This window comes from Gopherus flavomarginatus, chromosome 10 (genome assembly GCF_025201925.1).
Source record: "Gopherus flavomarginatus isolate rGopFla2 chromosome 10, rGopFla2.mat.asm, whole genome shotgun sequence".
NCBI lineage: Eukaryota > Metazoa > Chordata > Testudines > Testudinidae > Gopherus > Gopherus flavomarginatus.
In genome coordinates this window covers 29,780,703-29,794,606 of record NC_066626.1, presented here as the reverse complement: position 1 = coordinate 29,794,606, position 13,904 = coordinate 29,780,703, and the positions used below count along the sequence as shown (strand labels likewise).

Below are 13,904 nucleotides of genomic sequence, written 5' to 3'. Positions count from 1 at the left end.
TGCCATGGTATTGCAATTAATATTTAATAGAATTTGATCATGAAAGATGTAACCCTTAAAGAACGTTGTCTTTCTGTTGAATGTATTTAATTCTTACATTTGTCATACCAAAGTATGAACATAAATTTTCTATTACTGAGATGTGGCAATTAGCATTTTGTTCCATCGTGCATAGTGTTTGGTTTTTTGTTTTGTTTATAATGTCCACAAATGTTGAGGTGCCGTACAAACATAGAGGAGGACGAGCTGTCTCTGCCTTGAAAAACTCCCAATCTAAAAAGTAGGGATGTTACTGAAAATCAGCCAGCTTTATACTGTATCCTCAATTTAGTGTAGTTCCTATTGATATAATGAGGAAAGGTATAGAAGTTATGGTTTTCTTGTTCTAAACCTGTATTAAAACAAAAAAAATCCAGTTAAATAAGAAAATTAATAACTAGTGAATTCTTTTTTTATATTGATATAAATAGTTTAAACAAACGAGCAAAAGAATTATAGAATAAGAGGTTGGTTTTTTTTTTAAATACTCTCCTACATGAAATTAACTGAAAATGTGTGGCAGTATATTACAATGTTGTTGTTTTTCTGCTGGCTGACATAAAGCTAAGGACAGAGGCAAAATAACAGTAAATTACAGACGTTTTCCTGTCGTAATTGAAATGTAAATCCATAGAACAGATGCTGAAAATCAGGAGCTAGGCAGACAGTGCAGTTGCATAGAGAGAAGGAATATTTTTTTGTATATAATGTTTTGCTATAAATTAACCCATGTGTCTCATCTGGGTGCAGCAGAGCACCTGGCACACATTTGGTCTTTCATGAACACGTACTCCTCTTAAATGAGCAGGTTTGTAAATGGGAGTTACACATTGTATCCTTTAGGACTGTGGTTTTTTTTGTATTTCTCCACCTATAGTGCTAGCATTGAGACTCCAGCTAGAAAGAGGGATAGGGAAAACTGTAAGTAAAACTGGAAAAAAACAAAATAAAAAACCCTCTGAAAATGAATTGAACTAACTTTTCTAAGGATAAAAATATTGTTAAATGTTAAAGTATCTTAGAAACTTCAAGGGCTACAGGCTTGGCTATGTTTCCTTTGGAAGATGGGGACTGTCCTTTATCCAGAAATAGAAAACTCTCGTTTTTAGCTCTGCGGCACTGTGAAATATCCCGCAAGCCTTCTCCTAAACCATAAGAACTAATCCAGAACTGATTGTCCATCCTGCACCTTGAAGCAGATCGGGAATTTCAAATGTTAGAATGTGTCTCTGGACTATGTATTAGTGGGCTGACTGCAGGTGAGATGTTTTTAAGAGGTTATTGAATGGCCCACCCCAAAATCAAAGGAGGCGAAACGCATGGACCCCTTTGGCAGGAAAATTTATTCTACAGGGGTCCTCTCTCTTCTTATCGCGAACCAGCTTGCCATTCTCAGCAGATACAGTTATAATTTGTGGTCTGCGATCCTTAAGTTCCAAGGATTCCCATCTGAGTCCTGCATGGAACTGGGGGCCATTGCCAAGGAGGGCAAACTGGTAGCCCAAACCTCCCTCCAGGGCTCCCTTGACTCCGCGGACGCAGCAGCTCGCACTTTGGCCTTCGGCATGGCCATGTGTCAGAACGCATGGCTCCAGTCATCCGGCCTCCCACCTGAAGTGCAACATACCATTCAGGATCTTCCGTTTGACAGCCAGGTCCTGTTTGCTGAGCAAACTGATTCTTGCCTGCATACCCTGAAAGACACAAAGGAACACCATAATATCCTTGGGCATGCATACCCTGGCAACTCAAAGAGAGCCATTTAAGCCTCAGCCCCTGCAATTGCACCCCTTCCCTCCCAGACCTAGGCAGGACTGCTCCTGTAGAAGAAGCAGGTACCCACACCCTTCTTTGGGACAGAGCCAGGGCCAATCCAAGCCTGCCCCGGGCCCTAAGCGCCCATTTTGAAGGTGCGCTTAAGGACGGACTGCCAGTGCAAAACCCGGTCAGCTGTCCCTTCCTGAACTGTCTATCCCGTTTCCACCATGCCTGGTCCCTTATTACATTGGACTGTTGGGTCCTTCGCACAATAGAGGCAGGATATCCTTTCCACTTCCGGTCTACCCCTCACCCCCGCCCCCTTCCTTCCCCGTCCCTCTTTAGGGACCCCTCGCAAGAGCAACTTCTCATCCATGAGGTACAGACACTCCTCGCCCTAGGAGCAGTGGAGGAAGTGCCTCAAGAGCTCAGGGGCAGGGGTTCCTATTCATGCTACTCCCTCATTCCCAAGGCAAAAGGAGGCTTAAGGCCCATTCTGGACCTCAGGGAGCTCAACAAGCACATCGTCAACCTGAAGTTCCTTATGGTCTCGTTGGCCACAATGATCCCCTCCCTGGACCTGGGAGATTGGTATGCCACTCTTGATATGAAAGACGCCTACTTTAACATCTCAATCACCCCATCCCACAGATGTTTTCTCCAGTTCGTGATGTACAAGACGCACTGCTAGTTCACAGGTCTCCCGTTGTGCTTGTGCACAGCCCCTCGTGTCTTCACCAAGTGCCTGGTGGTCGTGGCAGCTTTTCTTCGCCGTCATCATGTTCATGTGTTCCCATACCTCGACGACTGGCTTATTCGAGGTCGATCTCACCAGTAAGTCCAGTCTCAGGTGTGGTTGGTCATGGACACGTTCAGTCATTTGGGCATCATGCTGAACGCCAGCAAGTCTGTACTCTCACCGCCACAGATGATAGTTTGTCGGAGCAGTCTTAGACGCGACTAAAGCTTGGGCTTTCCTCCCACAGGCCCGGCATCTAGCTCTAACAAACATAATCACCAATCTCTGCAGGTTCCCCACCACTACAGCGAGGCAGTGTCTCAAGCTGCTGGGTCACATGGCGTCCTGCACCTACGTAGTGTAACACACCAGACTACGTCTCAGACCCCTACAGACGTGGTCGACTAGGCCACGACAACCTAGATATGGTGCTTATGGTCCCGAACCCCACGTTCGACTCCCTGCATTGGTGGCTGGACCCTAAAGCGGTAAGTGCTGGGGTCCCATTTCATCCTCCCCAACCCACCCTAACTCTGCTCACGGACGCATCCGCGTTGGGATGGGGGGCTTACCTCAAAGACCTGACAATGCAGGGTCTGTGGCAGGAGAACGAGCTCACTCTCCATATCAATATCAAGGAACTCAAGGCGATCCGCCTTGCATGTCAAGCGTTCCTTCCTCACCTACAAGACCATTGCATAGAAGTTCTGACAGACAACACCATGGCCATATTTTATCTGAACAAACAAGGTGGAGCCCGGTTGTTGCCACTCTGCCACGAAGCCCTTCTTCTGTGCGAGTTCTGTTTAGCCCACTCTATCATTCTCCAAGCTTCGTACCTGCCGGGTGTTCAGAACATGCTGTCGGACAGCTTGAGCAGATGCTTCCCTATGCATGAATGGTTGATTTGCCCAGATGTCATCTACTCGATTTTCCGCACCTGGGGTTTCCCCGTATCGACCTGTTCACTTCGCGGACCAACAGGAAGTGCCCAGCCTTCTGCTCCTTCAGGGGTCACAGTCTGGGCTCGATCGCGTACGCTTTCCTGATCCTGTGGTCGGGCCAGCTACTCTCTGTTTTTCCGCCATTCCCCCTGATCCACAAAGTACTTTTCAAAGTCTACAGGGACAAGGGAGATGTCATGCTGGTGGCCATTGCCTGAGCCCACCAGTGCTGGTATCCCAGCCTGTTGGAACTATCAATACAGGTGCCCTGTCTTCCTCTCAGTCTCTACCTCATCTCGCAAAACTACAGTCGTCTCCTACACCTGGACTTTCAGTCGCTCTATCTTATGGCCTGAAGGATCCGTGGTTAAACCAGGCTGAGCATGCCTGCTCGGACTCGGTACGGTGCATAGTTCTGGAAAGCAGTAAACCCTCTACCAGACTCACGAAGCTAAATGGAAAAGGTTTTGCGAATGGTGCGCCCAGCGGCAGGTATCCCCACTTCAAGCTCCGATACCCTGCATCCTGGACTACTTAATGCACTTAAAAGACCAACATCTCACCTTCGGTTCCCTCAAGGTTCACCTTGTGGTCATTTCAACATTCCATCCAGGAGTGGTGGGACACTCAGTGTTCACATACCTGGTCATGTGGCGCTTCCTGAAAGGTTTGGAAAAAATCTATCCCCTGATGAAACTTCACATGCCGGCCTGGGACCTGAACTTGCTTCTTTACTGTCTGAGTCCTCCTTTTGAGCCACAGGCTTCCTGTTCACTCACCTATCTTTCCTGGAAAGTTGCCTTCCTAGTGACCATTACTCCAGCATGCTGGGTTTCCGACCTATGAGCTCTCACATATGAACCACCTTATACCATTTTTCCACAAGGGTAAAGTTCAGTTGAGGCCTCACCCAGCCTTCCTGCCAAAAGTGGTATCTTGTTTCCATGTAAGCCAGGACATTTTCCTGCCGGTTTTGTGTACCCGAAACCACATGCCAACCTTCGGGAGCAGCGTCTTTATTCACTGGACGTTAGAAGAGCCCTCGCCTTCTATATAGACCGCACAAGGTCATTCTGTAAGACAACTCAGCTGTTCATCACCATTGCAGAATGGATGAAGGGCACTCTGGTCTCGGCCCAGTGGATATCTTTATGGATTACCACATGTATCTGTACCTGCTACAATTTGGCGAAAGTCCCTCCGCCTGCTGTTACGGCTCACTCCACAAGAGCTCAGGCATCGTCTACGGCCTTTCTGGCAAATGTACCCCTTCAGGACATCTGCAGGGCTGCCACATGGGCCTCAGTGCATACCTTCACATTGCACTATGCCATAGTCCAGCAATCCTGAGATGATGCAGCATTCGCAGGGCTATTTTTCAGTCCATACTACCTTCACTGCGACCCCACCTCCAAGGTAAGGCTTGGGAGTCACCTAACTGGAATTGATGTGAGCAAGCACTCGAAGAAAAAACGGTTACTCACCTTTTTGTAACTGTTGTTCTTTGAGATGTGTTGCTCATATCTATTCCATTCCCCCACACCTTCCCCTCTGTCGGAGTATCTGGCAAGAAGGAACTTAAGGGGGGATCGAGCTGGCAGAGTCTTATAGAAAAAATTCTTGTTGTTAGTCCCTAAGTGCATGACTTTGCACTATTAAATTTCATCCCATTTCTATTACTCCAGTTTACAAAGTTGTCCAGATCATTTTGTATGATATTCTGGTCCTCCTCTGTATTGGCAATACCTCCCCACTTTGTGTCATTGCAGATTTTATTAGCACATTCTCACTTTTGTGCCAAGGTCAGTAATAAAAATGTTAAATAAGGTTTGTCCTAAGACCCATCCTCCATCATCTGCTTGAATCCTCTTAGAAACTCAACCATAGTTTCCACCTGCATTTCCAAACCTTGGATCTTCTCTTCCATCAGCTCTATCAGGCAGCACTTAATGAAGCTTTTCTCAGGTACCCGCTTCAGTATCATGTACATTCCACAGCTTCCTCGTCTGGTCATCTTCATTGTCCGTTCCATTGCTTGGATCACAGCCACTGTTGCTTCTATGTCTTGTCATAGCCTTCCCACCTAAAATTCACTGCCCTCTAATTACCAGGGGCTTCTCCTCCAACGGTACTCCCACTCAAACTGTCTTGTTTGCAGCACTATTTGCTGGCTCTTGTGGATTGCCATGTTAGTGTTCTGTAAGCTGCTCCTGCTCCTATAGCACTTCTTGACATGGTTTCACTTGAGTGCAGAAATTTCACTGAGGTAGGAAATCCTGTAGTAATTTTAGATATAACAGATGGCTCATTTTTCCTTTGGTTGAGACATTTTCAAGTGACCTCTTACGACAGGTTGGCCAGTTAGATATGATCCATAGTTTTATATTCAATAGTGTTATATTTTTCTCTGCTAACTTGGAATGCAGCCATGCAATCTTTACTTTATGCATGTGCATAACGTTACTCATGTGTATAGTGTTTGTACGGTTTCATCTGAAATTTTAGAATTAAGATTTCTTTATCATGTTTACTCATCTCATTACTACATAAGAACGAATATTGTGTCATATCCTTGGTATAGTTCCAGGTATGTAAATGTCTGTTGTCTGAGCCAAAGGCAAAATGATTCAGCTGTTAGGTCTAAAAATTACAGTAGCACAACAGCTCAATATTTAAATGGCATAGTATGCATATAGTTATAATAAGCAGGCAGTATTCCTTACCATAGTGAAAATTGTTCACTGCAGGGTACCATGTTAAGTGCTATGGGAGTAGAAGTTTGTATGAAACAAGTTGGGATGCTGAATGCTAATCTAATGATCATAAGTAACCTGAAGCATCAGTACGCTCTTTATTTCAATATAATATTCTGTATGGATCTGACAATGGCTATGAAGCACACAGAGATAGTGATTCACACAGTAGTGAAAGTAGCTGAATTTTCAGTAGTTCAGTATTGAATTTTCTCCCTTTTTTGTCATTTTATATCACAACAACTGTTAATGCGGTGTTTTATGTTAATCCACTCTTTAAAAAATCCTGTCTATAATGATGTAAGAACACTCATAAGAGAAGACATTGTAAGAAACACTTGAACAATAAAAAGCCAAAAAAACTCCTTAAATCTAAAATCTGTGGAATATACATTTTTTCATTTCTTCTCCAAACAATGGCAATTAGATGACTTATTTGGGCTTCCTGTTTGCACAGTTTGTTTCTTTAAAAAGATTTTGGTGTGTTCTGTTAATAATTCTTTGCACTAATAGAGTAACTTTTATTTAGGTATCTTAAATTGCTTTACAGAAGTGTGTATTATTCATAATTTACAAATGAGCAAATTGTTGCACAGGGAGGATGTGAGGTTTTTCCAAGATACTGTAAATCATTGTATTAGCTGAGATTAGTGTTTTGTTTCTTAATGCTCTGCTGCTACGTACGTGCACATTGGGATGTATATTTATAACTTAGGGCTTATCTTCACTACCAGAGAGACTGAAACTGCTGCAATTGATGCAGCCGGTGTCGATTTAGCAGGTCTAGTGAAGACCCACTAAATTGATGGCACAGTGCTGTCCAGTTGACCCTGGTACTCCACTTTTCCGAGAAGAGTGAGGTAAGTTGACCAGAGAACAAGGTGAATAAAAATCAATGATTTAAAAAAAATTTAAAAAAAATCAAATTTTTTTTATTTAAATCAGATTTTTTGATAAACTGCTTTTTGAGGAGAAACTTATCTAAAAATAGTTTTAATTAAGATACATTATAGCTCAGATATCTCATCATGGAATAGGGATTATAAATTCTAATTCTATAATATGAGACAATATATTCATGTAATGTTTAAGACGAGTTTTGTAAATAAGTTCCAATATTTTGTAGATTAGGGACTCATCTCATGGGGTTCTACAGGCTTCTGTATAGAAAGATTAACCTAAATAATCTTTCTACCCAATGGGACTCAGTGATCAGTCTAGAAGATACCATCAGAGATGCTTAGTTCTGCAGTTGTCAAACTGTGGATTTTGATCTCCAGAGGTAACATGCTTGTTAACAACAAAAATGTTTTTAAATAAATAATATATAGAGGTGAGAAATAAGACCTCAACAAATTTGTCCCTCTACAGATTTGTGTACACAGTCAATCCCTTACCTCTCTCTAAAAGTGAAAAGTTTTAAAAAGTTCAATGAATAGAAGATTATTGGGGGTGGAATAGATCTGGACAAGAAGAAGCCTGGAGATAAATGTGAGAAGCTTAGGGGCATATGCTTGTTTTGTTAAAATATTATATGTTTGCTGTTGAAGGAAAAAATCCAGAATACTTAACATTGTTGTTTTAGTTAAATAAAACAATTTAAATATCTGTCTGATGGTGATCTCTTCCTAATACAGCATGGCAAGAAAATCCTTCAAATATTAATGATTAACCTGTTGAATTGGAGATAGTTCACCTCCCAATGACTTCAGATAAATATCTGCTTCAGTTACCTTTGGTAAATGAAATAACCAAACAATCATTCGTTTTCTGATATAGCTGTAAAGCTGAACAGTAATTTATTTTGAAAACTTTTCAGATTAATGAGTACCTTTTAAAAAGGAAACCTACATCTATCTCTGAGTTGTGAAGAATATGTATTAAGGTTATAACAACCAACAAGAATGCACTTCTATGAAGAAAACCATGATTAAATCGAGTCTTCCTGACTAGTGATTTAAATCATGATTTAAATCAAATCCACTGTGCCAGAGAATGTTCCCTGTCAACGCAGCATAGTGAAGAAGTTATTCACGTAGCTGAAGTAGCATAAGTTAGGTCGATTTACCCCGGAACGAAAACAAGCCCTTACTTAACAGGAGCTGTGTTTATCTGTCAGTTACACCTGTTTTGTATTTGATTAAACATATGTTGTGGACTTTATGGAAAGCTTCTTTTGGAGGCTGAAAGTAAAGGCCTGGCTTTATCCTTGAGAGTATAGCACTAAATACTTACGTGGGTTCTCTTGCTTCCCGAGTGAAAGGACTGGCTGTGTGAACAGCCCTTGTGTAGGGGCTCCCTGCACTCTTCTTCCTATCGCTTACATTGCGCACCTGTCCAAAGGCTTAGCATGCCTTATATGTTTTGGGAAGCATGAGATGTATTTGACCTGAGCCATGATCTTTTCAAATATATGTATAGTGTGCAAGAGTTGACCTTTTCTTTCTGTACATGGAGTTTGCAAGCCAAATAACTAGGGAGTCAACACAAAAAGGGCATAAGGTCAACAGAGAAAAAGCAACCGGGAAAACTGGCAGAGAAGAGATGGTGTAATTTGAGTGTACTAGGGGAAAGGTCTAAGTTGCATATGGAATAATGGTATAAGCGTTGGAATAACTGCTCAAGCCTACAATGCAACAGTAATGAACCATTAGAATAATAACTTCACTGTTGTACAATATGGTTCTCATTAAGGCTCCATTGTAAATACACATTTCTCCGATTAAACAAATGACTCTTCTCCTATGGACTACTTACTTTCCCTTTGGGATGGAGATATTTGATCTGCATGACCATGTTAGAGAAAAGAGAATCCATGATGGGCTGAGGGAAAGAAACATGCTTCTTATATGCTCACATAACCTATATCAGTATTAATATTTCTGTCACATTTAAATTTGACAGTTATACACTGTGTAGTGTATTGGAGGACATAATTGTTGGGGGACAAATCTCGATGCTGGGCACAAAGAGGGCAAACCAGGCAATAGGGAAAGGATATCAGGGTTTGTTCTTTGGACTACAGTGTTTTTGGTGGATCTGAGGACATCCTGTGCAAATGTACCCATAGATACTTGAGGTTGCATTAATAATGTAGGAGGAGACTATGGGAACTTTAGTAGGCCAGGTAAGTTTTTTCTTTCATTCTCAGTTAAACTTCAAATAAAAGTATAGCCAATAACTTTTAATGTTTGCCTGTATGGCATGCGCTGAGGTAATATGCTTTTGTTGGACCAATTTCTGTTGAGAGAGATGAGCTTTTGAGCCACCTAGAGCTTTTCTTCAGGTCTGGGAAATATACTGTGAGCATCCTAGCTAAACGCAAGGTGGAACAGATTGTTTAGCATAAGTAGTTAGCACGTATTCTGTGGGACCATTCAAGGCCTGTTAACAGCTCTGCAGTCATAGGATAAAAAGAGGGGGTGAGTAGGTTACAAATTGTTGCAGAAAGGCATTAATCCATGATTTTTTAGTGTCTAGCAAAGTTAAGAATTTAAACTCCCGGGCTCATCTTTTCAAAGTGTTGTGCAAGTTTCCTTTGAGGATAAGGACTGAGAGGTCAGATATAGAGTGATCCTTTTGTGAAAAGTGTTCACCCATAGGTGATGGGGTGATTTTTGTCTTCTATAATTTTCCTGTGAGAGCGCATTTGGGACGCTCGTGCTTGTGTGGTTTCACCCACGTTGTTGTTGTGGATGCAGGTATACAACATGTTGCGTTACGTGTGTAGGATCCACGTATCTCGAAAGGTGTGTTGTGCAGGGTCGGGGGGTAGTGTTAATCGTGGTAGTGGAGAGATGTCTGCAGGTTTTGCATCTGTTTTTCTGGTAGGGTCTGGTGCCACTTCCAATTGGTGTGTCCTGGTCTGTGGGGAGCTTGCTTCTCATGATGAAGTTGTGGGGTTGTTTAAAGGCCACGAGGGAGTTTAGGAAAGATTTCTTTCTGGATGGGGTCCCCATCAAGTATTGTGTTATAGTTGTTTGATACCCTGTATGGGGTCCAGTGTGGGGTGGTAGGTGACAACTAGGGTGTGTGGTCAGAGGGGGTTTTATTTCTGTATTGAAGCAAGTTCTCTTGGGGGTATTTGGGTTGCCCATATGATGTGATCTACTTCTCTGGAGTATCTTTGTCTGGTGAAGGTGATTTTAAGTGTGTTAAGGAGATATTCCAGACTTTCTCCTCTTAGCTTATTCTGTGGTATCTGAGTGCCTGGCTGTAGATAAGATTTCTTAGTGTGTTTTGAGGTGGTTCATAGATCTGTGAATATAGGTGTGGTAATCCGTGGTTTCTTGTATATGGTTATCTATTGGGTTCATTGTTGAAGTTGATTGTGCTGGCTCTTGCCAGGAGAAGTTGGTCCTGTAAAATATATTACCTCACCCACCTTGTATCTCTAATATCCTGGGACTGCCACAGCTACAACTACACTGCATAATAATAATTTAGGCAGTCATATGAAAAGATTGACATCAGACCAAAATCTGTCAAAATGTTGGCGTGTCACTCACTGGCAAACAAGTTTAATTATAACACAAACCTGTATTCCTTGTCATTGGAAAATGTGCCATATCCTTGCTGATGGCATTTTTTCTAGTATGTGTTATATCATTAGTCAGTCACTTGTCAGGAAAGAGAGCACTTAAAAAAAAAAAAAAAGTTAGCTTTTATTTTTTCCACTTCCCTAAGTGCGCACATTCACAGGGCAAATGTACTTATTCATAGGGTTTGAAAAGTTACTTGCCCCTGGATAAGAGTCTTTCTGTAGGGTGATCAGCCTGATATTGAACCCAGGCAGAATCATGAAATGTGTGATACAGTCCATAAGGAAGTACAGTATAATAGCATAATTGAATGCCAATCAACATCGTTTTATGGAAAACTTGTCAAACTGTTTTTGATTAAATTACAAGTTTGGTTGATAAATAGCATTTTTCCAAGTACAGATTACTGAGAGGACCCCTCTTAAAAACATCCCCTTAGGACACTGATTGTCAAATTTTCCTGACTACTGTACCCCTTTCAGGAGTCTTGATTTATCCTGAGTACTGTACCCAAGTTTCACCTCACTTAAAAACTACTTGCTTACAAAATCAGACATAAAAGTACAAAAGTGTCACAACACGCTATTACTGAAAAATTGTGTACTTTCTCATTTTTACCATATAATAAAATAAAATGATTGGAATGTAAATATTGTACTTATGTTTCAGCATGTAGAATACAAAGCAATACAAAACAAGCCAACTGCATGAAATTTTAGTTTGTACTGATTTTGCCAGTACTTTTTTATGTAGCCTGTTGTACAGTACCTCCAGGGATAAACATAAGGGACTGGTTTTCAACCTGGAGTACAATTACTTCTGGAAAACCATTTCTTAATCCATTTTTAGTATGGGCTCCACTGGTTTTGTTTAATGCTAACTTTTATCAGAATGGCTTAGTATTTGTCTAATAAAAGTCAGAAGCCTATGTATGCTATGTCAACTTAGTCTGTATGACACTCAGATTTAAAAATTAAAAAAATAGGCTTTAGTTCTGTTCAGGGTATTAACATACTCCTTTTTGAAACTAGTGTCAGTAGTACATAATTGCTCTCATGAAATGTGCTAGTTAGAATAAATTTATATGAGCCTTCCCTGCATGGTTAGTGAGTTTATAAATAGTAGGGAGCTAACAGCATCTGCCTGTTAAGGATTTTAGTTTTCTTACAGCTAACTAAAAGATTCACTAGTAAAATCTACCATGTATGTACACCACCTGGGTTTGACATTTGCTTTGGGTTCATACATTAGTTGATGTGGTGTTCATCCACCTGTTGTTTGCTAATATAATAGTTGAAGTACGGATAATGGATTCGTTATTCAGTGAAGACTATAAATATCATTCAGGACCAGTTAGGAATAACCATTTCACATAACTGTTTCAGAGCACTGTATGTAGTAGAATAGGAACAAATGAAAATTACATATTCAGAAGGTAGAGGCTGCATTGTTGTAGATGTGATGTGTCCCACTTCGTGGAGAGATGTATGCTGTAAGTTCTAGAGTGATGCACTTGTAGTGCATTTTTTTTTTGCATTTACATATAGCTCAAATATATAATGTTGGATTACAGTATTGTAATTTATGATTACAGTCAAATAAAACAGCCATAGCTTCAAGAAACATGTATAATTTTTACTCAAATATGTCTGCTGACTTTGATTTATTTATTTTTTTTTAATTTTGTTTAAAACAAATGTGAACTTCAGCCCTAAGGATGTACATGTAACTGAAAAATTTTTATTCCACAGACAAGCCTCACAATCCTATGGTGAATGCTGGAGCAATTGTGGTCACTTCCTTAATCAAGGTAAAACATTCACACTTAGTTTTGTTTTGAGTATTGCATTTGAATGTGGAAAATTAGCAGTCAGTAGTGCTGTACATTTATGTGTGTGTATGGATAAGAAGGCTAATTGGAATTTTGTAACTAGCGCACAGAAGCATACAAACAAGCTGTATAACTTGCAAAGTAAGCACTTCAGAACAAGGGTAGTACTAAAACGTTCATTAATGAGATTTCTGAAAGAGAGACACCATGATCTGACCCAGAGTCATTTGGCTGAAAGATTGTTTGCCTCTTCTTCTGTTTATAATTTTATTTTTACTACTTTACCCATCCAGTTAGCCTCTTGTATGCTGGGCGAAGCAGGCAAATGGATAAGATTGACTATCTCACTGAGAGATTTAGTGCAATTTTGTTATGAGAAATGTCATTTAGTCGTTGTCAGAGGCTGAGTACATCCTCAGAAATGCACTAAATCTTCTCTTGCCTAATGAAAAAGAGTCACAAGAGTGCTTCTGGACTTAGATTCTCCTGTCTTGCATAAAAGTACAATAGGATTTTTTTTTTTCCTTCTAAGGAAAATTAGAGTGGTTTACAATTTAGCCTTCATTTATAGGAGCTGCACAACTCCTAAATTCCATGCTCTTCTATTAAACATGTCCACGATTAACTTCCTGTGTAGCTAAATCACTTATTTAATTACTTTGTATTTAGTATTACTTTGAACATAAAATATCCACTTTCTCAAATAAGTGGTTGGAAACTAACAGCTATGCATGTGTCCATGAGTAAATATTAGATTACAATACATAGCAAATATTGCCCTGTTAGGCCATGATCCTGCATAAACGCATGTTTGTTTTGAAAGCCAGGATTTTGACCTTAGTATGGGTATGCAGATGTATTGTAAATGTGGATCATATGGTGACTTACTCAGATCTTGTCTACATTAGACCTTACATCGGTATAACTTTTGTCGCTCAGGGGTATTAGTAAGCCACCCCCTGAGTGACATAAGCTTTACCGACCTAAGCGCTGGTGTACACAGCACTATGTGAATGGGAGAGCGTCTCCTGCCAACATAGCTACCACTGCTCTTCAGGGCTAGAGTAATTAAGTTGAAGGGAGAGCTCTTTCCCATCAACTTAGTGTCTGCATTAGCAGCACTATAGTGATACATCTGTGTTGCAGTAAGTGCTGTAGTGTAGATATAGCCCCAATGTTAATCAGACCATTGCTGCAATCTTCAGAATGAAAATCTAGTTTTGTAATGGTGATTCAGTATCTAGGAGTTGCTGACTTTTAGTGAATATTTCAGTCCTCCATAGTTTTGATGTGGAAAAT

At 40.8% G+C, this 13,904-nt stretch overlaps 1 protein-coding gene across 4 annotated transcripts in view; it reads left to right on the top strand.

Moving 5' to 3' along the window:
- GLS (glutaminase) overlaps positions 1-13,904 on the top strand; it is a 116,693-nt gene that overhangs the window by 37,167 nt on the left and 65,622 nt on the right. For 3 of the 4 annotated variants that reach the window (XM_050916354.1, XM_050916355.1, XM_050916356.1), the window contains one exon: positions 12,526-12,584. In XM_050916354.1, coding sequence (XP_050772311.1) covers positions 12,526-12,584 — 59 coding nt within the window. Of the gene's footprint in view, positions 1-12,525; positions 12,585-13,904 lie in introns of those variants that run through there. The other variant, XM_050916357.1, reaches the window with a different exon arrangement.